Genomic DNA, 27021 nt, shown 5'->3' with positions numbered 1-27021 from the left:
TTGTTTATAGACATTATAATTAATTATCTATTAACCCTCCTGCGTACCTATTTACACCCATAAAATTGTTTCCAAATGCACAAATTTTTCACACTGTTGGATTTTTCTACAATTTGGTACCTAGGGGTTTTTAGGGTCGCTGATTACGAATCTGAGGTCAGATTTAAAAAATTAAAAATGGCGGATCCAAAATGTCGGATGAATTTTTAAAAAATTGTTTGATTGTAATGAAACTTGGTGTCTAGGGGTTTTTGGGGTCGCTGATTACGAATCTGAGGTCAGATTTAAAAAATTCAAAATGGCGGATCCAATATGGCGGATGAGTTTTTAAAAAATTTATCCAAATTTCTTGAAAATTTATAATCGGGGGTTTTTGAGGTGGCTGATTACGAATCTAAGATCAAATAAGAAAAATTCAAAATGGCGGATTTAATATGGCGGACGAATTTTTAAAAAATTGTTTGATTTTATTAAAAAAAATTAATGAAACTTGGTGTCTAGGGGTTTTTGAGGTCACTAATTACGAAGCTGAGATCAGATTTTAAAAATACAGAAGATCAGAGCCAATATGTCCGCCAGTTTTAGAAATTTTTTAGATTTGTTATAGATATATTAGTATTTTACGAGTCCTTCATAAACTACGTCTCTGTTATATGAAACAATGTGCATTTTTTAGACTTCCTAAGTTGAGTAGTACTACATAATGATGCTTTATGAATATAACAATTTAACACATATTTAAACAAATAATTATAGATGTTGATTAACTCCTTGCACAAAAGACTTAGAAACATGCTTTTTCCAAATTTTTAAAGTTAACAAGATCAGTATTATTGTAAGATTCATGTTTGTTAATTGCAAAATTGGAGGTATATTATTCAGCTTAGTTAATTGCAAAATTTAAAAAAATTGCATACTTCTAGATGTTTTTGTAATAAGTTAGTAAACAACAACATTATTTGTTTAAACAATTAAAGAATCGTTAAATTTATGAAAAATCTTCATGTAATATTACACAGCTTAGTTAATTGCAAAATTAGAAAAAAGCTGCACGTTTCTAGATATTTTTTGTAAAAAGTTAGTACATAACAATTATTTGTTTAAAAAATTAAAGAATTGTTAAATTTACAAAATATTCTTATCTTTCCATTTTAAGTTTTGAAAATCTGACCTCAGATTTGTAATCAGCGACCACGAAAACCTCTAGATACCAAGTTTTATTAAAATCAAACAATTTTTTTTAAATTTATCCGCCATATTGGATCCGCCATTTTTAATTTTTTAAATCTGACCTTAGATTCGTAATCAGCGACCTCAAAAACCCCTGATTATAAATTTTCAAGAAATTTGGATAAATTTTTGAAAAACTCACCCGCCATATTGGATCGGACATTTTGGACTTTTTTAATCTGGCTTCAGATTCGTAATCAGCGACCTCAAAAACCCCCGATTATAAATTTTCAAGAAATTTGGATAAATTTTTGAAAGACTCATCCGCCATATTGGATCCGCCATTTTGGATTTTTTACATCTGACCTTAGATTCTTAATCATCGACCTCAAAAAACCCCGATTATAAATTTTCAAGGAATTCGGATGAATTTTTGAAAAACTCATCCGCCATATTGGATCCGCGATTTTGGATTTTATTAATCTGGCTTCAGATTCTTAATCAGCGACCCCAAAAATCCCTAGATACCAAGTTTCATTAAAATCAAACAATTTTTTTAAAATTCATCCGCCATATTGGATCCGCCATTTTGGATTTTTTAAATCTGACCTTAGATTCTTAATCAGCGACCTTAAAAACCCCCGATTATAAATTTTCAAGAAATTTGGATAAATTTTTGAAAAACTCATCTGCCATATTGGATCGGCCATATTGGATGTTTTAAATCTGACCTTAGATTCGTAATCAGCGACCTCAAAAACCCCTGATTATAAATTTTCAAGAAATTTGGATGAATTTTTTAAAAACTCATCCGCCATATTGGATCCGCCATTTTGAATTTTTTTAATCTGACTTCAGGTTTTGTAATCAGCGACCCCAAAAACCCCTAGATACCAAGTTTCATTAAAATCAAACAATTCTTTTAAGAGAAGTATGTATTTGCAACTTTTATTTTGTGACCTATCCTATACTGTTTATAACAAATATTTAATACTTTGTTTATTAACAAATACTTTAATTAGAGACTTTATTATGTATTTATCATTAACTATGAACCTTGCACTGTAAGTTGCACTTTGTCTCGTGTGTTAAAGTTAATTTTTTTAAAAGTTATGAGAAGAAATATTTGGACGAGTATACTCGTCCTTGCGCATTTGGTAACAACTTAGTTTGGACGAGTATACTCGTCACGGTACGCAGGAGGGTTAATACTAAGAGAAACTACACGCGCGCGTTTGTTTAGCTGTTACCTATACAATAATTAAAAAAGATAAGATTTTTGTAATTTTTCATAAATTTTTCGAAGAATTTTTTATTGAAATTTTGTAAAGATAATTGAATTTCTTTTGAGTAATAATAATAATAAAATAAATACTTTATTTGGCGGGCGTTACAGTTGCTACTTATTTATATTACTTATTAAAAAAATTTTATATACAAATTTCATAAAATTAAATTATTTCGCCGCCTCCTGACGAGATAATATTATTTCAAACGTCAGTTCAGTATAAATCTATCTCAAAAACAAATGCATGATGAAGTTAACTCACAAATTAATGCGAGACAATTTTATTTCATTCTTCAATTTAAGATAAAGCTATCTCAAGATCCAATGCAACAAAATGACATCTAAAGGTATAACGTTAAATATGATTCCCTCTCGAAATATGTCATTAATTATAACCATTTAATTCCGATTAACATATTTAAATACTTTTTATTAATGAATATTATATTAAATAAATTATAATTGAATTTTCACCTATTTAATCTTGTCTCAAAATAATCATGTTTTTAGATCAAATACAATATTTTGGACTGTGTTCAAAGTGACGATGCTTGACTAATATAACAAATAAATAAAAATATTTAAATAAATAATTAGCAAACAGAAATAATAAATACACTACCGTCCAAAAGTATCAGGACGATTACATTCAACTTTATAAAAAAACATGCCATCACTTTTTCAATCATATCTCGGAAGTAAAAGGAGATACAAGAAAGAATTAAATACGGTTAGAAAGCTGATTAAATTTTGCGTAAAATAAGCCGTCTTTAAAGTCATTTCGATAATTATTTGTTGAGTTGTAGAGTGAGAAAGAAATAAAAAAAATTATCGAATTTTCTCATTTTTGTCTCTTGACTTCAACTTTTTCAAAAATCTAAAAAAATTTAGATAAATGTTTTTTAAAAACACAGAAATCTTTGTTAGAATTTCAGCTTTAAAATAAGCCTTCGAAAATTAAAAAAGGTTAATCCGTCTTCGATATATCATTAAAAATGTGAAGCCGTGTTTTGACCGATTGGTGCATTGAAATTCAACAGTGAAGACTCGATTCTGGCTTTGCGCGGCAGCGAATGAGAGAAAACAGGGACGAATTTTTGCTGGAGAATAATAAATAATGATGTTTCACGAGTAATATAAAGAAACTCAAAAGTTTATCGTTTCCGCGCATGAATTCGTTCCTGTTTTCTCTTTCATTCGCTGCCGCGCGAAGCCACAATCGAGTCGTCACAGTTCAATTTCAATGCACCAATCGGTCGAAACACGGCTTCACATTTTTAATGATATATCAAAGACGGATTAACCTTTTTTAATTTTCGAAGGCTTATTTTAAAGCTGAAATTCTAACGAAGATTTCTGTGTTTTTAGAAAAATTTTATCTAAATTTTTCTAGATTTTTGAAAAAGTTGAAGTCAAGAGACAAAAATTAGAAAATTTGATAATTTTTTTTATTTCTTTCTCACTCTACAACTTAAAAAATAATTAACGAAATGACTTTAAAAACGGCTTATTTTACGCAGAATTTAATCAGCTTTCTAACCGTATTTAAGTTTTTTTTGTACCTCCTTTTATTTCCGAGATATGATTGAAAAAGTGATGGCATGTTTTTTCATAGAGTCGAATGTAATCGTCCTGATACTTTTGGACGGTAGTGTATGAATAATAAATTAGACTTCCAAAATAAAAATGAATTTTCTTATTTACATTTAGAATTATTTTAATGTTATTAAAATTGAATTAAAAACAAATTTAGCTTCTTTTACAAAAAGTGCTTTTCTTTAAAATGGATTTGACAATTAAAAGTATTTTGTAAGTGGATATTTATTTGTACAAAAAATTTTTTATGCAATTGTAAAACATGTTTATTTTCAGACTAAGCTATGAGTAAAAATTCGATTAAAATTTATATCTTGTATTGTTAATTAAAAAGTATTTTAATATATTAATTGAAATGAAATAGTTATATTTAATTACACATATTTCGAGAGGGAATTATATATTTAATGCTATACCTTTAGTTGTCATTTTGTTACATTGGATCTTGAGATAGCATTATCTTGAATTGAAGAATGAAATAAAATTGTCTCGTATTAATTTGTGAGTTAATTTTATCTTGCATTTGTTTTTGAGATAAAATCATACTGAACTGACGTTTGAAATAATATTATCTCGTCAGGAGGCGTCGATTTGTTTGATTTTTAAATAAAAAATTATTCCAAAATAATTCATAAAAAAAAATTTTTCTTGACAGTTTTTCAATAATTAAATTATTTTTAAAAATCAATTTTAAATCTGTAAAGTCTAATTATTGTTAAAAACAGGAATCTTATGAATTCTTGAAATTAAATATTATTCCAGCACTTTTGACAAAATTCTCTGACTTTTTTCTGATTTTCCTGAATAAATTTAGAAAAATAGTGATTTTGAGTAGAATTCTTCTGAATAATTTAATTTTTTAATGTTAATGACATGAAAATAATATTATTTAATTTTGACTAGAAAACTATTAGAAACAAAATAACAAATAAGTAATTAATTGTAATTAAATGTAATTTATTTTTGATAATTAATAAGTCAAAAATACTGTAATAAACATATATTCCATTATCGTCTCATTGGCAATCACGCTTTTCTATGAACAATAGTCAACCTTAAAATATAACATGCTTAACGGAATAAAAATTTAAGTCTTAGTCTCATGTGACATGTAATGTAAAAATTACATTCTTGTTATATATGTTAAAAGTGAAATAAGAAATTTCACGCGCGCTTTAGCGCGCGTTATTTGTGCTATGAACAATAAAGAGACACGTATTTTTTTATTTTTTTGTAAAAACGTTTTTTAACGAAGTTAGCCGCATTTAAATTTTGAGCGGTAAAACCCTAAAAAACAGTGAAAAATATGGTTTTACTTGTAATTTTTTTTCTACTGAGTTTAAATAAATTTTTCTTCTTGATTCTTATTGGGGGTCTTATTCTCTTCAAAACCCCGTTTAAAATTTATAAAAAGCTTCAAAATTAAAAAAATGGCGGCACATTTAAAAAAAAATAAACTTAATTTTCTCGAAAACACCACCTTTTTTTGGTTAAATTTTTACAGTGACTTCGTATTAATATAAAGAAAAAATTACATGAGTTTCAAGTAGGCTAAACCATATTTGTATAGTTAGGAGAATTTTTTTTCGTAATTTTTTTTTTAAGTTGAAAATTATTGAAGTTATTCAAGCGTATAAAGAAATTTGTGGCCCTGAAAAGGGCCGATTGTTTGATGGAAAGTGGGTAAAAAATTTAAGCTCTCTTTTCGATTTCTTGGGCAAAAGAACCCTTAGTCTTGCCTCCTTTGCCATGTCCGGACATTTTCAGTGACAGTGGATTTTACTTACAGCGCTTTTTATTCAATTTCTTTCCAATCATGTTTAGATGTTCTAGCAAAACATAACATTTTTGAAAAATGCATTTATCAGTTGAAGAAACACACAATATTGCAGAGAACAGAACTTTTTGAAGTTCTTTAGTATTCAAGGATCGTTCTTTTTTAAAGCTTTTTAATGCTATTAGAAAAAGTTCAAAATTTGCACACGCAGACTTCTTTTTGCGGCTTAATTATTACCCACTTTGGTCGTAATGAGTAAAATTTTGATCTTCCAATGCTTATATCCGGATTGTTCTCACGAAAAACTTTAAAAATTTCCTCAATACTTCTAGTCAAAAAGCGTTTCATCTTTTTCGAGTTTTCACCATTAATTTCAACGCTTATAACATCACTTTTATTAATACTCTCTCTTGAACAATCTAAATCGTCATTGAGGAAGTACTCTCGAGCTATTTCAATATGTTCATTTCTCACAGGATGGCCACAATAAGGATCAGGAGGAATAAAAACTTCATTGTTTCGTTGGAATTTTCTTGATTGATCAATCATATGTTTAGTTATACCCGGTAGCTTGGTAATGCTAATTTTATATTTTGTATCCATTGTTCACACATGTCACATTCATTTTCTTTGGGCAATGATACATTATAAATTTTAGACAATTTATTTGTTGTTGATTCTAAAAATGAATCTACAAGTTTCTTTCTTTTTTGGCAAACATATTTTTTCACATTATCTTCTGGCATTTCGGAATTTAATATTCGTAAAGGTGAAACGTCTAAATTCAACATCAAAGAATTTTTGTTAATTTCGTCCATTTGTGTTTCTAAGTCAGGTTCAAATAAATCTTCATTTTCATGTATTTCAGGTTCAAGGAATATGGAATTACAATCGCTGAATTCTTCGTCGATAGGTTCACAGATACTCACATCCGAACGCACCATAAATTTTGAAGTAAAACACAAATAGCAATTTTTACATACCGAATCATGGAAATTAATATTTCTTTCAGGAAATAAAGGTTGTAATAAACGAAACAAACCTTCTAACTGAGTAAATTTGTTGTTGCTAATGTTGAATATTTTTTTCTTATGTACATTTTCGAAATCAGGACAAACTTTACGACTCGTAGAAAAGCATTCATTTCTTCTTTTTCCCATTGTAAGTTATGATAGCAACTCAGCACAATTAATTCTAGAAAATAATTAACGTCAGTTTTCTATTTCTATAATTATCAGAATAATAAGATTAATATATAATTAGAAATAAATAATACTTATGTTAATTTCCTCAGTGTGTCAAAATATCTGTCACTTGAGTAAAGATTGACAACAATTTTGGTTATGAAAAAAGTTACTATTTATACCAAACAAACCTTCATTTGTTATTGCTCTTTGTTTTAAACGTAGGGGAAAGGTGTACGAGATGATCCCCTGGGGCAAGATGATCCTTTTAAATTTTGGAGAGCCTATTAGCGTAATCTTTTAGGTAAATACGGTAATACGTTGTCAATGACATGCCTATGAATCAGTCAAACTGTCCTGACAACACGCGCCATTAAAAAAATTCTATTGTAAAAAATAAAAATTTCATACTTTTGATCTAAGGAAAGCTTAACTTTGTACTTAGATAACTTTTGTTGTAGCAGCTGAAATTTCATTTTTCTTGTACTCACAGCTTCAGTATATCTTCAATTAAGTGTTCTGATTGGTATTATGGAATAACAGAGCTCGTAGGTTAAGTTACGAACAAATTAAAAAATAATGGCATTTGGGGCAAGATGATCCCTCAATGGGTGTACAAGATGATCCCCTCTGATTCCCATGTATTTCGTCTCACCTCAAAGTGAATTTTCTAGTATTCATAAAAAATTCAATTTTTCTCTCTTCTTATATGTTTTTATTATCAAAACTAACTTATTTAAAACAAAAAGTTGAAATCTACATCTATTTTATTAATTTTCTTGTTGTAGACAATGCCTCGAAATTATAAAATGGAAAAATGAATCTTGTTGAGTGTTCAAAGGCATTTATAACCTAAATAAAGCATATTTAATATTAATATATGTTATTTCTTCAATTTAGTCTCCTTTTCCAATAATTGGGGTAGGATAAACCTACGGATCATCCTGCCCATGCCAGGGGGATCATCTTGGACACCCCGGTGTCCAAGATGATCCTTTTGTAAGGTTTTAGAAAAATTAAATTTACTTGTAAAATATTAATTAGCTGCATACATTTCTAATCAGAAAAGTTAGATGGATTAATTATCTACTAGTTCGTACAAAACAAACTCAAAAATGCTGATTTTTCTTTGAATAATGGTCATTCTCCCTTAGGGGGATCATCTCGTACACCTTTTCCCTACTCTTCAATAATTTTCAACTTAAAAAAAATTAAAAAAAAAAAATTCTTCTAACTACAAGTATGGTTTAGCCCACTTGAAACTAATGTAATTTCTTCTTTATATTAATACGAAGTCACTGTAAAAATTTGAGCCAAAAAAAGGTGGTGTTTTCGAGAAAATTAAATTTATTTTTTCTTTGAAAATGTGCCACCATTTTTTTAATTTTGAAGCTTTTTATAAATTTTAAACGGGGTTTTGAAGAGAATAAGACCCTCAATAAAAATCAAGAAGAAAAATTTATTTAAACTGAGTAGAAAAAAAATTACAAGTGAAACCATTTTTTTTCACTGTTTTTTAGGGTTTTACCGCTCAAAATTCAAATGCGGCTAACTTCGTTAAAAAACGTTTTTACGAAAAATAAAAAATACGTGTCTCTTTATTTTTCATATAAAATAACATATTTCATCGACAGGTAATTCTACGAGTTAAAGTTAGGCGGCTTGCCTGATTTGAAATGGATTTATTCTGTCAATAAACTATAACAAGAGATTAAATTGTTTGCTAATTCTTTAATTAATAACTTTCGGAAATTTAATTATCTTAAAAAAATTTTAATTAAAATTTTTTAAAAATATAAATTTTCAAAATATCAAAATTAAATTATTTAGATAAGTTTTTAAAATTAAATTATTTATTAATATTTTATAAGTTTTTGATAAATATTTTCTACAAGAACTATTATTTAGAAAAATGCAATTTTATATTTTCTAAAATTTAATTAATTCTAATTAATTATTACAACAGTAATTCTTTAAAAATTAAAATTATTAAATTATTTAATTATTAAAAAAGGGATTTAATGTAATATATATATACCTACAAATAAATTTGTTTTGAATTAAATTTTACGATATTTTGAAAATTCGAAAATTTTTCAATTAAAATTAAATATACAAATTTAAAAATTTAATTAATTTTAAAACAAAATTTGAATAAAAGTTTTTCAGAGTTTTAGTTTAAATTAATTAATTTTTTTAAATTAAATTTTCAATAATATTAATTTTAAATCTTTGAAATTCAAGTAGTTTTTTATATTCCCAAAAATTAGTATTTTATTGCAATATGTGGAAGAAAAATCGAAAAAATCACATTATTTAAGAAAATTCAAACAAAGTTGACGAAAATTAATATTGTTAATCATAAGTCGATAAAATAAAAATTAGTTTCCTTTGCTTCAGTGCGCTTTTTGGCCCTGCGCGCAAAGACAAAAAATACAATATCTCCAAAAGTTTAAGAGTCTCCATCGATTTCTTTATGTCAAAATACTCGTGAAATCCTAAGGAATCAAAATATCACTATTAGAAAAAAATTAAATATAGGCTTATAAACAAAAAATTTGTTTAAACAATATTTTTTAATTTTTTATTTAAAAAAAAAAATTTTTGCAAATTTTTTCATTTTAATTGTTTGTAAATAATAAGTAATCCCTGGAAAAATCAATAAAATACATCCATATGTCTCTGAGATATTGCGTTTTCAAAATTTCAAAAAAAAATTTTGAAAACCCTGAACAACCGTAAATTTTTAAAATTTTCGAAAATCTCTTTTGGAATTTTTATTCGCATGTATTCCCCTACAATTTCTCAAAGTTTTACCAAAATTGGAGAACTGAGGGACAACTTTGATTTGTTAGGTATGATTTGACCCACCTTACTTTCTTCAGTATGTCTTTTCTTAATTAGAGATTACAATTGGGAAATTCATTCACTGACAGTTTGGTTCTATATAACATAATTATTTTTTTATTTCGGAGTTTCTGAAATATTTATTCTTCTTTCTTTCTGTTAATGTTTTATTTGTAGAAGAGAGTGGGGCAAACCGTCCAGGTGTTAATATCTCCGAAATGGCGAAATTGTCAAAAGTGCTATTTAGAAATTTGAAACAACCATGTGTATTATACCTTATTTTTTCAATTTGACATTTTTTACTTTTGTTTGTGCAACGCTGTGAGCAAAAGTTTTTTTTACACTTTTACAAATTTTTTTTTAAGGAAATTCTGAGGAAATCGTGCAATATTTCCAAATGTTAGGTCTTAGGTTTTGAAGGTACACACCTCAGGAATATTTACCACCAAAAACTTTGATGAATTTGCAAAGCGTTTTTTTAAACAAATATTTATTCTCAAAATGAGCCTGTGGGCAAAGCGAACAGTTTTCGGTGAGGCAAACCGGCCATAGGATATTGTCATTTTATCAGAGTTTCAAGAAAATTATTATTAATTAGAATGTTTTTTTCATTAAAACATTTACTTTCAATGGAAAATAATTGTCTTCTAATGATAATTAGACCTTTTAATATTGTTTCCCTGTTAATTTCACACATTTTTGTTTTGTTATTAAAAAAATTATTTATTTAATTAAAATTCAATCCTGTATTATTATTTACATTATTACAACCATTGTTCACATGATTCTTTATGTTTGTTGTTATTGTAGATTATACAAATGCAATATTGTAGATAAAAAACCCAAATGGCCGGTTTATCCCAGGGGGTGGGGGTAACCGGACAGTTTGCAAATTTTTTTAAAATTAACACAGCAACTAACCAGTGTCAAAATTTGTGAAGTGAGTCATCATTTTTGGATAGGTGAGTATTTTCTATGATTTTAACTTTTTTCTACTCTATACGATAAAACAAAAATACAAGTTGAACAGTTTTGCAAAATTTTAATTTTTACAATAGTTATTGTTAATAACATTTTTTGTCTGAATTTCGAAATTATTAATTATCTATCGTTCTATAAAAGGAATCTATTTGATTTTTGGAATGGATAATAAGAAATAATACTACTTTTAATTAATATTTGTCATTATATAAAATTTTAAAAATTGTGAAAATTATAAACAATTTATTTAAACAATTAAAAATATTTTCATGTTCTCCCAACATTTTAAAAAACTTTTTTATTGAATATTACTCCTTATTTAATCACGAATAATTACAAAAAAAGAAAAGTGAGTATTCTTAATTAGGTAAAAAGTTATTCAGGTTTTTCTCTGAGCGCGCCACGCGTCTTGCGTGACAGGCGTAAACGTCGTCTCGGGACGCACAGTGGGATTTTTTTACAGCCTACAATTTTTGAATGATTTAAGTGTTCTTTGATTTAAATTAAAGGGGTATAAATTCTTTACACATCCCAAATTAATACAATTTTTAAAAAAGGACGTTTATTTTCTTATTCCGCTACTGTGCATGATCTAAACCAGTTCAAATTAATCCAATATGACCACCAGGCAATTAATAAAACGTAAAATAATTTATTGAAATTGTTGTAAACAATATTAATTAACAAATAGATATCTTTGATTCTTCTTCACTGAAAAAGGTTTTTTCGCGTTTACTTTTTCATTTAGGTTCATGTAAAGAATATATGTCCTCCTTGTTTAAAAAAACTTATTTAAATTGTTATAAACATTGTTAATTAACAAATAGTTCATTTTTGTTCCTTTTCACCAATAAAAATTTTTTTTCACGTGTAGTTTTTTATTTAGGTCCATTTAAAAAATATAAGAATGTAAGTATAACTACTTATTTTTAATAGGATTTAAACTTAAAATAAGTTCTTATACTTATATTTTTCAAATGAACCTAAATAAAAAACTATACATGAAAAAAAAAATTGTTTAATGGAGAGGAATCAAAGTTATCTATTTGTTAATTAATATTGTTTATAACAATTTAAATATATTATGTCTTAAACAAGGAGAACACATACTCTTTAATTGAACATAAATAAAAAAGAAAACGTAAAAAAAATATTTTTTAATGGAGAGGGACAAAAATAAACTATTTGTTAATTAACAATGTTTATAACAATTTAAATAAGTTTTTTTTTAAATGGAGGACATATATTCTTTACATGAACCTAAATGAAAAAGTAAACGCGAAAAAAAACCTTTTTTAGTGAAGAGGAATCAAAGTTATCTATTTGTTAATTAATATTGTTTACAACAATTTAAATAAATTATTTTACGTTTTATTAATTGTCTGGTGGTCATATTGGATTAATTTGAACTGATTTAGATCATGTGCAGTAGCGGAATAAGAAAATAAACGTCCTTTTATAAAAATTGTATTAATTTGTTAACTTTAATTGAACTAAAAAATTATAAACAATTAAAATTTTTAAAATCGGTCTTGAGGGATGTGTAAAGAATTTATTCCCCTTTAATTTAAATCAAAGAACACTCAAATCGTTCAAAAATTGCAGGCTGTAGACATTTTTGGACAGTAAATTGTAAAAAAAATCCCACTGTGCGTCCCGGGACGACGTTTACGCCTGTCACGCAAGACGCGTGGCGCGCTCAGAGAAAAACCTGAATAACTTTTTACCTAATAAAGAATACTCACTTTTCTTTTTTTTGTAATTATTCGTGATTAAATAAGAAGTAATATTAAAAAAAAAAGTTTTTTAAAATGTTGGGAGAAGATGAAAATATTTTTAATTGTTTAAATAAATTGTTTATAATTTTCACAATTTTTAAAATTTTATATAATGACAAATATTAATTAAAAGTAGTATTATTCCTTATTATCCATTCCAAAAATCAAATAGATTCCTTTTATAGAACGATAGATAATTAATAATTTCGAAATTCAGACAAAAAATGTTATTAACAATAACTATTGTAAAAATTAAAATTTCGCAAAACTGTTCAACTTTGTATTTTTGTTTTAACGTATAGAGTAGAAAAAAGTTAAAATCATAGAAAATAATCACCTATCCAAAAATGATGGCTTACTTCACAAATTTTGACACAGCAATAAAAGATAAAGTATAGGTGTCTCTGGGAAAAAGTTGCGCAATTAAATGATCTTTCAAGCAAGCCATCGGAATAATGAAATCGGTTGATTCATTTAGACACAAGAGTGAAAAAACCGTTAGTATGGACGGTTTGCCCCACTCTCCCCATATTACAAAAAAATTTTTGTTACTTTTAATGTTAAAAATGTCACTAAATGAATGCTTCAATTCATCTTGGACTTTGAAACTTTTATTGCAGTATTTGAACTTAAAATCTTTCAAAAAATTATTCAATTGTTTATTGTTTCTCAGAAATAGTAAATTTGTTGACGCTTAGCGTCCATGCTAACTTCAAGGATCTAAAATTAATGCTTTAAAATTTAAAATGATTGAATATTATTATTCTGTTTTTCTCTTTTGATTTGATATTAGTTTTCGGGTAATGCTTAATAAATTTTTAATGATGATTGCAATAAAGACAATAATTAATGTCATGCAAAGTAATAAAAATCCATAGACATCAAGTTGATCCATTTGCCACCAATGCATATCTGCCGATGATGATCGTAACGAATGTGCTCCATTTTTTACGATATATTCTATCCAATAGCTTGCAGCATCTCTTGGATGTAATTGTCGATCACGAAATATTTGTGATTGATATTTAGCTGCTTTCCTGTGTTATTAGGGAAAGAATTTATTAGTACAAATAAAATTTTAGATTGATGCTAACGGATTATTAAGTTTCCGTTATTATATTATATGAATGTTTTTAATCTACCTGTATTTTGAAATGCTTAATATTTCTTGTAACGCTTCATTTATTGTATTATCGGTTATTTCTTCATACTTTATACTAATGCACATATTTTTGGAGACTAGCATTTCAATATTTTGTATTTGATCATAAAATAAGGGTGTTCCAATAACTGGAATGCCAAAGTAGACAGCTTCCATGACACTGTGAATACCACCGTGTGAAATGAATAACCGTGTATTAGGATGTCCTGAAAAAATAACTATTTTACATTCTCCTTAATTGTTAATTTTTATTGTAATCATAAAATTTTGCCAAATAATGATAATTAAAATCGTATGATGAACATAAATTTTAAGATTAAATACTTAAGACAGATATTTGTGGAATCCATTTCATGGCAATGACATTATTTGGAAGCTGAACCGGAAATGAGTTTGTTTTTGATTTTATTAAAACTCTCATTGGTGCAAGTTTGAAAAAAATTGAAACAATTGAGGGAAGCACATTATTGGGAAGAGATTCAATATGTACTAGTGTTCCAAAAGAAAACAATACAACTCCATGTGTACTTTCATCTAGCCATTGTTTTAATTTCTGAAATAAATCAAAGAAATAAAAATTGCAATTCATGGATACTAAATTTTTTTTTAATTATTTCTCACTGGTGTTAAACTAGAATCATCTTCCTCAATGTGTAGTCCTCCAACTTCGATGATTGCTGGAATTATCGGTCTTACTCCGTGTAGGGTGTAAAATGTGTTTATAAAAAATAAAGATACCATCCTCTCTACCTCCCTCACTGTTGGCATATTTGAGCCTAAATATTTTTTCATTGCTCCGGATTGATTTTCCGTGTATGACTCATATCTGTATGAATTGATCACGGATCTTAATGTATTCTCCATTCGATCCCAAAATGTCTTTATTTCAAATCTCTTATAATAAAGTGATGGGTAGAATGCTGTTGATTGTGGATTTCCAATTATTATTGATTTTGGAGCTAGTTCTAAACATGCTGAAAGAACTACTATCGGTATGTTTAGAAATGGACCAAGACCATAGTAGCAATTTGTTGATAGGCCCTTGAAAAAATGTTTTGTTATTTTATTTTGATGCTTAATTGACAATTATTCAAATACAGATTATAATTAAATAATTTTATTGTTCTAAATCCCCTTCGTTTTCAGTTTCATTTACCCATATTAACTTTATTCCCATTAATGCCTACCCCTTTTAATATACTTGATATAAAGATTTCGTTGGACTCTTCATCTAAACTAACAACTCTTTATAGTCATTTGCTGCAGCAGTCCGTCTGAAATTAGAAGTACTCTTTATTCGAGTATCAATCTTACTCGATAATATTTAGCCTCTATGAGCGCAAGCCAATGTCATAAATTATGTATGAGTTTAAGGGGAGAAGCTGGAGTCCAGCTATTTTTTATAGTTCCACAATCTCTCCTAGTAATCATCTTATTATTCTCTCTCCTCTCATCCTTTCAACCACTTCTCCATGCAGTCCCCACATTTTTAGAACCTTCTCATTCATTTTTAGGGTTCCGTACACCTACGGTGTAACGGCGGAACCCTATTGGTGAGACTCTGTTGTCCGTAGCCAAATCGTGTCCTCCCCCTAGCGGCTAAACTATTTGACCTAAAGAGCTCAAATTTGGTCCAGATATGTATTTTCACACGTAGATTACAGGAAAAATATAGCGAATGTGATTGGACGTGATGGGCATAGCGTTGTCAAGGAAATAACAAGATTTTTGGCCAAAAATGCATAAAAAGTGACCATTCCCCCCCTTAACTTCTAAACTATTCGACATGGAGAGCTGAAATTTTGCACGCTGGTGTATTTTTACTCGAATATTACAGGAAAAATATAGAGAACTTGATATGTAATGATGGCCATAGCGTTGTCAAGAAAAAACTAAAAAATTTTTAAAAAAAAATTTTTTTTCTCTAACTTTTACATTATTTGACCTAATGAGCTGAAAATTGATATCCTAGTGTATTATTACAGTCTGACGACAAAAAGTTTATTTAAGAAACTTTTTAAAAAAAAATCAAAAAAAAATTTTTTTAAATTTTTTTTAGTTTAAACACGTGGCATTAAATATTTTAAGGAAGAGAGTGAAATTTTAAGAGAATAAATGAGAGATTGTTTTCTGACTTTAATTTCTTAACTAAAAAAAAAAAAAATTGGACAAGTGCGAGTTGTACTTGCACTGCAATGGCGGGTTCCGTACACAAATATTAAAACAATACTTGCAACATTTATCGGTAATTGATAGAATTAAAATAAACAATTAAAAAAATATATTAAAATCATTTGATAAAAAAATAACTAAAAAAAATTAAAGTATTGTATATCTAATATTGTAAACAATAATAAGCAGAGGAACTATAATTTTGAAAATTTTGTTCCTCTGCTTATTATTGTTTACAATATTAGATATATACAATACTTTAATTTTTTTAGTTATTTTTTTTATCAAATGATTTTAATATATTTTTTTAATTGTTTATTTTAATTCTATCAATTACCGATAAATGTTGCAAGTATTGTTTTAATATTTGTGTACGGAACCCGCCGTGTGCGAGTACAACTCGCACTTGTCCAATTTTTATTTTTAAATAGACACCTGAAGTTTTTGACAAAAACTTTTAATTTATCTTAACACATGCAAACCCCCGACGATGGTTATCCACTACCAAACATCATGGATATTTTTGGTAGACATTGTCATGGTGGCGGGGATTGTCACTGAAGGACAACTCAATGGGTTCTACGAATTTGGAACTATCGTTTTTTACCGATACAAAAGGTACAATCTATTATATTTTTTCGAATAGATACATAGTACCTTTTGTATCGGTAACAAAACGATAGTTCCAAATTCGTAGAGCCCAATAGCAAGTTGTAAAGAATCTGTAAAGGACTCAAAAAAAGAAAGTTTGTAGGTAAGGTAGTAGACAAAACGTCTAATGCAAGCCAAAACATTAAGATAAGAAAGGCACAGCGAGAATTAACGATGATTGTCAAGGTGACCGAGGGAATTAGTTATGCTGAAGTTTTAGGAAAGCTTCGAAAAGAGGTTAATCCGATTAACAGCCGAACAAGAGTAGAGGGCGCAAGACCCACTAATTGTAAGAAAAGAGATGTTATTTTAAGCTGAGTTCAGAATGAGTGAGGGGGCGCACCGGTTTTCATAGCTCTATAAGTATACTTCAGCATGCTTTAGTATAGCTACAGCTATAAACATCGGTGATCACCCTCTCTCATTTTAGATTCAGCTTTAAAAACAAAAGGTGCAACAGACAAGGTGAAGTTCACTGAGTAGTTAGTAAAGTAAGTTGAAGTTGGTGAGCCGAAGGGTTAGCATGGAGATTCGCGATATGGATTGCTTTACTAAGAATGACGAAGTCAAGGAAGCTTAAGAGCAGATTTTGTGGAACAAAATCAGTTAGTAAAAAGTAGACGGTCCAGGGGCCACACTGTAAAAAGAAAGGTGCTAATTTAATACCAATTTTTGGTATTAAATCTTCATTTGGTTCTATTTTAATAGAACTTGTACAGAAAAATAGTAGTAGTTCTGTGGGTTAAAGAATAGTCCAGAATAAGGTGGGAGTGGTTTTTAGTGGATCTACAAGAACAAGAGCGGTTATCCCCACATAAATTTAGATTAAATCCAGGTATCTGCAATTTTGCAGATTTTCCACTTTCGACTACAAATAAAGAAAACACATTCCCAACCCAACGGTACAGGAAGCCCATTTTATCATAGTCATATAAAATGTAGAAAACAAAGAAACATTATATAAATAATAATTAATAATAAACCGAGTATTTCAGTCAAAAACCGTACAAAAATGACTAATTCAATGCATGTGTCCAAAAACATGCTCTGACATTTATAATGATATCTCGCGAACCGAATAATATTTTTTAACTTTTTTGGTCTTAAATTAAAGATGAGACTTGCAAGGTAACACCTATATAAGTTTTCAATTTTGTCTCCAATTTTTAAAAAATATGCCAGAGTTTAAAAAATTGACAAAAAAAATTTCATTTTTTAACTTCTTTTTAAATTTGTTGATTGCTAAAATCTTTTAGTAATTTAAAAAAATTTTCATTCATATATCATTCAACATAGAATCTTATAACCTTTCGAATGGTATATTTGTTAATTTACTGAGATTTGTTTTTACAGAAAAATCGTGATTTAAAGATTGGTATGTTTTTGGGCCTTGCTCGTGGAACCGTACCGATAATCTCCGACGTTAGTGTAATAAAATAAAAAAAGAAATATGTACTGAATAATAAAATAAAACTGAGGAATGAAATTACAATTATAATAAATAATTCACTTACTTCTGTGATGACAAGGTCATAGCTTGGATTTTTCGGTGGATTTCGAAGAAATTTTTGCAATTCTTCGTGAGCCATTAGATTGCAAACATTGACACCATAATAATCTTTTGAAAAAGCGACAATATCGGCAACAATTGCAATAGGCTGTTCAATAGTTTCAAATTGTGTTACAGGATGATCGTAACTAAGATTTCTCAAATTAATAATCGTTTTATAATTTTCGTGTGGATTTTTATGTTCGTAATATGATATGACATCAACTTGATGCCCTTTTTTAGCTAAACCATTCATAAATGACATAAAAAATATATTATGACTCTTAAATGCCAATGGAAATATACCTAAAATTCTGTACGACTCAACTTTTATTGAAAGAATTATTGAAAATATTATAAAAAATTTTCCAATTTGATTCATATTTATTCACTAAATTTTTATTGAATTTTCTTTATTGGTTAAAGTATTTTTTGTTTTACTTATGAATAGCAAAATAATACTGTTCATTACATTGTCGTATTTCTTTTAAATTTTTTGTAGAAAATAGAATATATTTATTGTTTATTGGAGTTACTACTTACATACATTAAATTTTTTTAATTATCTGCTAGATAAGAAAACTTGTCGTTTTGCGAAGGGCGAGCATGCTTTGCATGTTGAAAATAAATTATACAATATGAATATTAACTGTAAACTAATATACATATATATTTTAAGTATGAAATTGGAATTACTAATTTGTTATCTAAAATTATGCTTTGTGGTGATAAATCTAAATTATTAATGAATACATTTGTAATATTTTTTCATATAATTTATATTTTATTCATTATATAAGATGTCATCATTGTATAATAAGAAATCACATATTGAGACATAATATTTTATTTAACCGTGTATTTTATATTACATGCAAAGATAAGGATAAAAACGTTTATTTTTATAATAATATATTGAAGTATTTTTTACCTACTATTATTTCTTTTAGGCACTTAAATAAAAATATGAAAAGAACTTTTGCATCGAAAATTTCTTAGTAAACAATTTGTCCACTGATTTTTTTATTGTAAAAATCCAAAAATTTGCATGTTAGTTTTAAATTACAAAATTTAAATATCAATTAAATTCTCTTTTCCATTATTTAATTGAAAAATACATTATTTATAGAAATATAAAAAATAATAAAATTTTTGCTTTTGATTAATTTTTACTAATTAACTGAAATTAATTCAAAGTAATTATTTTAAATAATTAATTAAAAATAGTTGAAAACTTATGTTTGGTACTAAAATCCTTTAGAATGTTAATGTATTTTTTGATTGAATCAAAATTGGTTTTATTAATTTCTCTTGTAGGAATTCTTTCAAATTAAAAAATATAATATAATAATAATAAATAATATAATATATATAATATATATAATAATAATATATAATAATATATAATAATATATATATATATATATATATATGAGGCATTCTTTCTCAAGTGGGCCACCCCTTCTCTCCATTTCAAATTTAATCCAAAAATCTTTTATAATAGCTCAAATTAAAGGTAAAAATGTCAGCTTTTCAATGCCGTTGGGCCCTTTTTGAAATATTAATCTCCAAATAAACTATATATAATTTAATGACAAAAAACACTATGAACAATTCTTTTTCATATTAAAAAAAGAAGAAAAACCCAATTTTAAAAATGCTACAGGGCCTACAACATTAAATTATATGATAAATTAACAAAATTTCATATTATTTCCTAAAATTAAAGATGGCGAATCCAATATGGCGCCCAAAATTTAAAAAATGTATAATTTTTGTTCAAACTCACCATAAAAAGGTTATTGGGATCGCTGATGACGAATTTGGTGTTAGTTTTTCAAAATTCAAAATGGCGAATCAAAAATGGCGGACTTAGAAATTAAAAATTAATCGGATTTGTCTCAAATTTGTTATTTGGGGGTTTTTGGGATCGCTGATGACGAATTTGGTGTTAGTTTTTCAAAATTCAAGATGGCGAATCCAAAATGGCGGACTTAAAAATTAAAAATTAATCAGATTTGCCTAAAATTTGTTATTTGGGGGTTTTTGAGATCGCTGATTACGAATTTGATGTCAGATTCTCAAACTTCAAAATGGTAGATCCAAAATGGCGGACTTAAAAATTTAAAAAGCAATCGGTTTTGCCTAAAATTTGTTTTTCGGGAGTTTTTGAGATCGCTGATTACGAATTTGATGTCTATGGTTAGGAATTTGATGGCAGCTTTTCAGAATTCAATATAATGGATCTAATATAGTTAACGTAATATGAAACATTAATCAGATTTGCTAAAAATTCATTACTGTGATATTTTTGGGATTGCCGATTCTATATTGAGTATTAGAAATTCGATATTTTGAATGCAATAACGCTGAAATATTAATTGCCAGCTATGTGATTGCTGCTGATTTTTATGTTTTGTATAGAAATTATTATGAATAAAGCGATACTCAAATAACCCTAAAGAACTTAGATTTTTAAATAAATAAATAACGATAATTTGTCCAATTTGTATTTAATTCTCAAAAGCTGACATCAAATTCCTAATCATAGACATCAAATTCGTTATCAGCGATCTCAAAAACACCCGAAAAACAGGTTTTAGGCAAAGCGGATTGATTTTTAATTTTTTAGGTCCGCCATTTTGAATTTTGAAACACAAACACCAAATTCGTCAACAGCGATCCCAAAAACCCCCAAATAACAAATTTTAGGCAAATCCGATTAATTTTAAAGTCCGCCATTTTGAATTCGCCATTTTGAATTTTGAAATATAAACACCAAATTCTTCATCAGCGATCCCAAAAACCCTCAAATAACAAATTTTAGTCAAATTCGATTGATTTTTAATTTCTAAGTCCGACATTTTGGATTCGCCATTTTGAATTTTAAGAAACTAACACCAAATTCGTCATCAGCGATCCCAAAAACCCCTTTATGGTGAGTTTGAACAAAAATTATAAATTTTTCTAATTTTGGGCGCCATATTAGATTTGCCATCTTTAATTTTAGGAAATAATATGAAATTTTGTTAATTTATCATATAATTTAATGTTGTAGGCCCTGTAGCATTTTTAAAATTGGGTTTTTCTTCTTTTTTTAATATGAAAAAGAATTGGTCATAGTGTTTTTGTCATTAAATTATATATAGTTCATTAGGAAATTAATATTTCAAAAAGGGCCCAACGGCATTGAAAAGCTGACATATTTACCTTTAATTTGAGCTATTATAAAAGATTTTTGGATTAAATTTGAAATGGAGAGAAGGGGTGGCCCACTTGAGAAAGAATGCCTCATATATATATATATAATATATAATATTTTTCAAATGTCACTGTATTAGTTTTTTTATTAAAGAATTAAAATTGGTCTCATTTTTTTCACTGAACTTAAAATTAGTTTAATTAAATTTTTTTTCTGTCTTATTATTAAATTTTTTTCACTAATTACATGAATTTGATTGAATGACTGTTTTTACTGATTAATTTAAGTTAATTGGATAAATTTTTTAACTAATTAAAATTAATTAAAAGTATTTCCATTAATTAATTAAAATTAATTAAACCATCTTTTTACTAAATAATTAAAATTTATAAGATTAATCTGTTTTTAGCTTATTAAATGTAGTTTAATTAATTTTTTTTATCAATAAATTAAAAATTATTTTTGTTTTTTAAATTTTATTGAAAATTAGTTAATGCTAATTGTATTAATTTCTGTTAGTGAATAATTAAAATTAGTTTAATTTTTTCACCAATTAGTTGAAATTAACGGATTTGATGGTTTATTCGGATTATTCAAATAATTTTTTTTTACTAATTAATTTAAATTAACTAAATTATTTTTTAATAATAATTTAAAAATAATTAGAATAAAATGACGTCACAGTTTTAAAATACATGCTATGCATAAACTATATGACATCATAATGGTTTAAATACCATTGATTAAAATTAATTAAATTAATTTTTTTACTAATTAATTTAAATTAATCTCTCTTTAAGTTTGACTTGATTTTCTCTTTGAAGCACATTTGAAAAATGAGTATTAGAATAACTTTTATCGTGTAAAGAACTAAAATTATAAAAAGCAATAAGAATCCATAAACATCAAGCAATTCAACTTGCCACCAATACATATTTACAGCAGGTGATCTTAGGGATTCGGCTCCATTTCTTATTATATATTCAATCCAAAATGTAGCCGCTCTTTTTGGCTTTACTGGTCGATCTTTAAAAATTCGTGACATATTTTTCGCAGCTTCCCTGTAATTTAAACATTTTAATTTTTTTTCATTATAACTTAAAAGTGTGCTTATTTTTTATTTTTTATTAATACTATTATTAATGTAAACATTAATTGAGGCGCTGGATCTTAAAAGGGCACTTTCCGCATAGACTTTACATGGTGAAAGTGACCTTTTAAGATCCGGAGCCTCAATTAATTACTTAGATGAATGTTTTTGTGGTTTTTAATATATTAATTTGAAGAATTTTTAGGCCAATTTCCATTACCATAGTTATTATTATATTTTTGATAAAACAACGTTTCCGTAGTATAGCCACTACCCTTTCAAGTTTACATTATAAAACACTGAAATTAACAATGTTCAAAGCGATATTTGATTTTACAACTTTTATTTTTATATATAATTACATAAAATCTAGAAAAAGTCTATACTTACGTAAAACATACAATCTCTGTAGAATAAAAAATCCCTAAATCTCTTTAGCATTAATATCTGAATTTTTAGTATTTTCATTATTTGCACTATAGGGATGAATAAAATCATCCTTATATATTAATTAAATTATTCAAATTTTTTATTTAAAATGACTAAACTATTTTCTTGACAATTATATAATTATATAATTATATAAAAATAAAAATTGTAAAATCAAATATCACTTTCAAAATTGTTAATTTAAGTGTTTTATAATGTAAACTTGATAAGGGTAGTGGTTACTACCGAAACGTTGTTTCCATCAAAAATAAAATAATAATTGTGGTAATGGAAATTGGTCAAAAAATTCTTCAAATTAATTAATTAATTAATTGCTATTGTTAATTATTATTACCTATAATCGTCATATTAATTTTTTTTTCACTCTGTCTGACTTTTGTGTATGTGTTTGTTTTTATGTTTTTTGATAAGTAGTATTATATTTTTTCAATTTATTAATTTTATTTTTTAATTAACTAGAAAAATCTTTATCAATGTTTTTATTTTTTTATTTTATTTTTCTCTTGCGTTGGAGTTACAAATTATAAACACTCATAAAACAGAAATTCAGAAAATTAATGAAAACTTGGAATATTGTGAAGAAGTTGTCATTGAAAAAGAGAAATAATGCAAAATTTATTCCTTTACCTACTTCTAAAAAAATTAGCATTTTGTAACAAACATTGTAATTAGCAGAATGAAATCATGGAAATTAAAAAAATTTTCTAAATAAAAAAAACGTAACAAAATTCTGTTTTTCTTTGAAAAAAGAAAATAAGTTGTACCATTTCCATTTATCGATTATAATTTTTAAATAAAATTCCAAGCATCCATTTTTATTAAGTTTTATAACTACTCGCGCGCGTTATTTTATAGATAGTATAAATATTAATTAGGTTACTATTATTATAGCAAAATTTAAATATTAATTAGTGTAAATATTAATAAAATTTTATTTATTGATGAGTAATAATAATTCATTAGTAGCAATTAATATTTCTTGATTAGTAATATTAATGAGCAAATTAAATTAAAATATAATTAAAATTTTTTAGTTAAAAATAACTTTTTACCTATAGATTGGATTGTACAAAATCTCATTTAGTGCATTGTCCATAATTTTTTCACTAATTTCCTCATGATTAACGTGAATGGCCATTTTTTTGGTTCTCAAAATGTCTATATTTGCATCTTGATCGTATACATATGGTACTCCAATAACAGGTACACCATAGTAAATGGCTTCCTGTATACTGTGCACACCACCGTGTGTTATAAATGCTCGCGTATTATTGTGCCCTAGGAAACGAAGTATCAATAATTATATATTTTATAAAATTTGTTTTTTTTCAAAATTAATTTTTTTGAACTAGTAAATTTAAAATTTGACATTTTGAATGTTGCAATTAAGGAAAGGAATCTTTATTACACTGAGTAAAATTATTTGACAATAATTGAATTGTTAATACTGAATTAACAAATTATTTTGTTGTCCTAACAATTCAGATTTGTTGTGATAACAACATATTAGTTTAAACAACAAAAAATTATTTAACAACAATAACAATTTGTTAGTTCTGTATTAACAATTTTTTTTCTCTGTATGTTCTTGTAATTGATGTCGATGCTGAGCGTCGAAAAACATTTTTTCATGAAACCAAAACTCCAGGGGTCTTTTTTTGCGATAGTCTAGCTAAAAGCTTTATTTAACAAGTTTTAAAAATAGTTTTTTTTAATTCCAGTCTTCGTCTCTAATTATTGGGTCTGTTACGAAAAAGTGGAGTTTTGTTAGCACAGCAATTCATTTTCAATTTGAAATTTATAAGCACTTATGTATAATAAAACATAACTGAATTATATACATATACTCCTTATGTTTATTAATAATGAATTTAGGACTTAGTCCTTAATTATAAAGGACAGACATAGAAAGATTGTCATGAAAATAAGTTGCTAGGAAACTAGGATTCCAGTTACTCACTATCGCAATTCGATAAGATTCCCATAATCAACATGTGACTGTTAATCAACGAAATTTTACTTATTCCCAGCTATAAATTTGCTACTAATTTCAATAATCTTGCAGTAACATTACAGTAATGTTGCTATAACATTCTAGTAATATTGAACTATAATGTTACTGCAATGTTGTTGCAGCAAAAGTACTATGCAATGATGCATAGGTGAGATATATATTAAGCTTGTAGCAACATTGTAGAAGCATTACAGTTAAAAATTGCTAACATTGTATGACAGCATTGTCGCAATATTGCTACTAGGTTACGCGCCACCTAGAAATACGCCGTTAGCATTTTTTGTTTATTAAGAATTTTGATATCAAGTAATAATTGCATGAATTATAAAGAAAAAAATTCATTTACTCAGTAGGGGTATTTGTGGTACCCATTCCATTGTCTTAACATTCTTAGGAAGTCCCGGTGGAAATTTTTTCCCCTTTTTCGCTTTCAGTAGCACTCGAACTGGTGCAATTTTTGAAAATGAAGCATAAAGAGCATATATTTTTTCTTTTGATAATGATTCGAAAAATACGATTGATCCAAAGGACATATAGACAACACCTGCTTTACTATCATCCATCCATTGTTGCAAATTCTAGAAACAAAAAATTCATCCCTTATTCTTGTTCTTCAATAAAAAGAATATATTTTTTGTTTTCAAAATTCTTTTCAATTGAAACATTAAATATGAAATTAAGTCAAAGTAGATTTAATAGTATTATAACTTTCATTATTTTTTTGGCTTTTCTTAGGTTTATCTTACTTTCGATATTGAAGAATCATCCTCTTCAACATGTAAACCTCCCACTTCGATGAATGCCGGTGTCAAGGGTCTAATTCCCTGTAAAGTGAAATGAGTATTTACCACACTCAATGCAACTGTTCTTTCAATTTCTCTGACCGTTGGCATGTCAGGACTCAAAATTTGTCTCATCAATTTTGTTTGTGGTTCATCAGTGTAGGAGAAAAATTTATATATTAGGTAATTGCTCATTATCGTATTCTGTAAACGATCTGCAAATGTTTCGATTTTCGCTTTTGGCATCAGGAAATTTGGAAAGAAAGCCGTTGACAATGGATTTCCAATTTGTCGACTAATCCACGGAAATTCTAAACTTGGAGTAGCCGTTATCGTTGGTACATTCCAAAGATATCCGATACCGTAATAACAACTCAAGGCCCATCCCTGAAAACGATTTGTTTCTTTGTTTATTATTAATTATTATTATTTTTATTGTTATTATTAATTAGAATTATTAACATATGCTTGATCATTATTTATCATCTAATTATGAAATTTAGTATTCAGTTTGAAATGAAAAGTATGTAATTACCTCCACAATGATGGCATCGTAGGGCGGATCATTTGGTGGGTTCATAATAATATCCTTAATTTTTGGATGCTCCATAAGTTTACACAATTTTGTTCCATAATCTTCGCTTAGAATTCTTATTCCATCTTCAAGAATTGCAAAACAATCATCTAGATCTTCGAATACATTTGGTGGAAATGGAAAATCAATTTTTGCCAAATTGACAATTGTTGTTAAATTTTCAACTGGTTTGGGAAATTCATAGTGTGAAATAACATCCACCTGATGACCATTTTTAGCTAAAACTTTCATCAACGCTTGAAAGAATATATTATGACTTCTAAACGCAATGGGAAAAATGCCCAAAATACGATATGTATTTACTTCCAACGCGAGACAAAAAATTATGAATATTATTAAATTTCTTAAAAAATGCATTTTGTCCACTTCACTCTTTAAATGCCTATTAAAGTTAAAATATAACGAGTCACTTTAACTTGCCATTCAAATACATTAATATTGATGCACCGTATATTTAAGAGATAACAACTATTATTGAAATTATCCATGCAAAAAAATACGCGAAACTACATATTTATGAGGAACTTATTTATAGAATTTCTTTCGAAATATCGATAATTCAAAATTTTCATAAATTCAAAATTAGAAAAATTTTTATGTACTTTTTTTCAATTACTAATTAATAATAAATATGAGATGATAAATGTGAAGAGACGAACCCAATAGGAAATGAGATTTCTTTATATGAAATTGAATTGTCACGATTTAATTCGTGAAATCCTGTTGTTTCCCT

At 27.0% G+C, this 27021-nt stretch overlaps 1 protein-coding gene across 1 annotated transcript; it reads right to left on the bottom strand.

The window, feature by feature from the left end:
* Positions 1-13266: 13266 nt before the first annotated feature.
* On the bottom strand, positions 13267-26772 carry LOC122504625. Its single transcript, XM_043615808.1, has 10 exons — positions 26229-26772; positions 25658-26080; positions 25258-25489; positions 23950-24175; positions 22148-22418; positions 18121-18540; positions 14405-14824; positions 14108-14336; positions 13764-13989; positions 13267-13658 (listed from the first exon to the last, which is right to left on the bottom strand). Exons 1-10 carry the CDS (start codon positions 26643-26645, stop codon positions 13382-13384), a joined length of 3141 nt encoding a protein of 1046 aa, XP_043471743.1. The 5' UTR covers positions 26646-26772; the 3' UTR covers positions 13267-13381.
* Between the last annotated feature and the right edge of the window lie 249 nt (positions 26773-27021).

Source organism: Leptopilina heterotoma, unplaced genomic scaffold (assembly GCF_015476425.1).
Source record: "Leptopilina heterotoma isolate Lh14 unplaced genomic scaffold, ASM1547642v1 Lhet_307, whole genome shotgun sequence".
Lineage (NCBI taxonomy): Eukaryota > Metazoa > Arthropoda > Insecta > Hymenoptera > Figitidae > Leptopilina > Leptopilina heterotoma.
The sequence above is the reverse complement of the archived record's forward strand: the minus strand, read 5'-3'. Positions and strand labels throughout refer to the sequence as shown.

Coding starts and splice junctions, on each gene's coding strand:
- LOC122504625 (XM_043615808.1), bottom strand. CDS start 26,645: ATGCATTTTTTAAGAAATTTAATAATATTCATAATTTTTTGTCTCGCG. Junction 25,490..25,657: donor ATGATTCTTCAATATCGAAA/GTAAGATAAACC, acceptor TTTTGTTTCTAG/AATTTGCAACAATGGATGGA. Junction 18,541..22,147: donor TCAAGTCAAACTTAAAGAGA/GATTAATTTAAA, acceptor ATTTAGTGAATA/AATATGAATCAAATTGGAAA.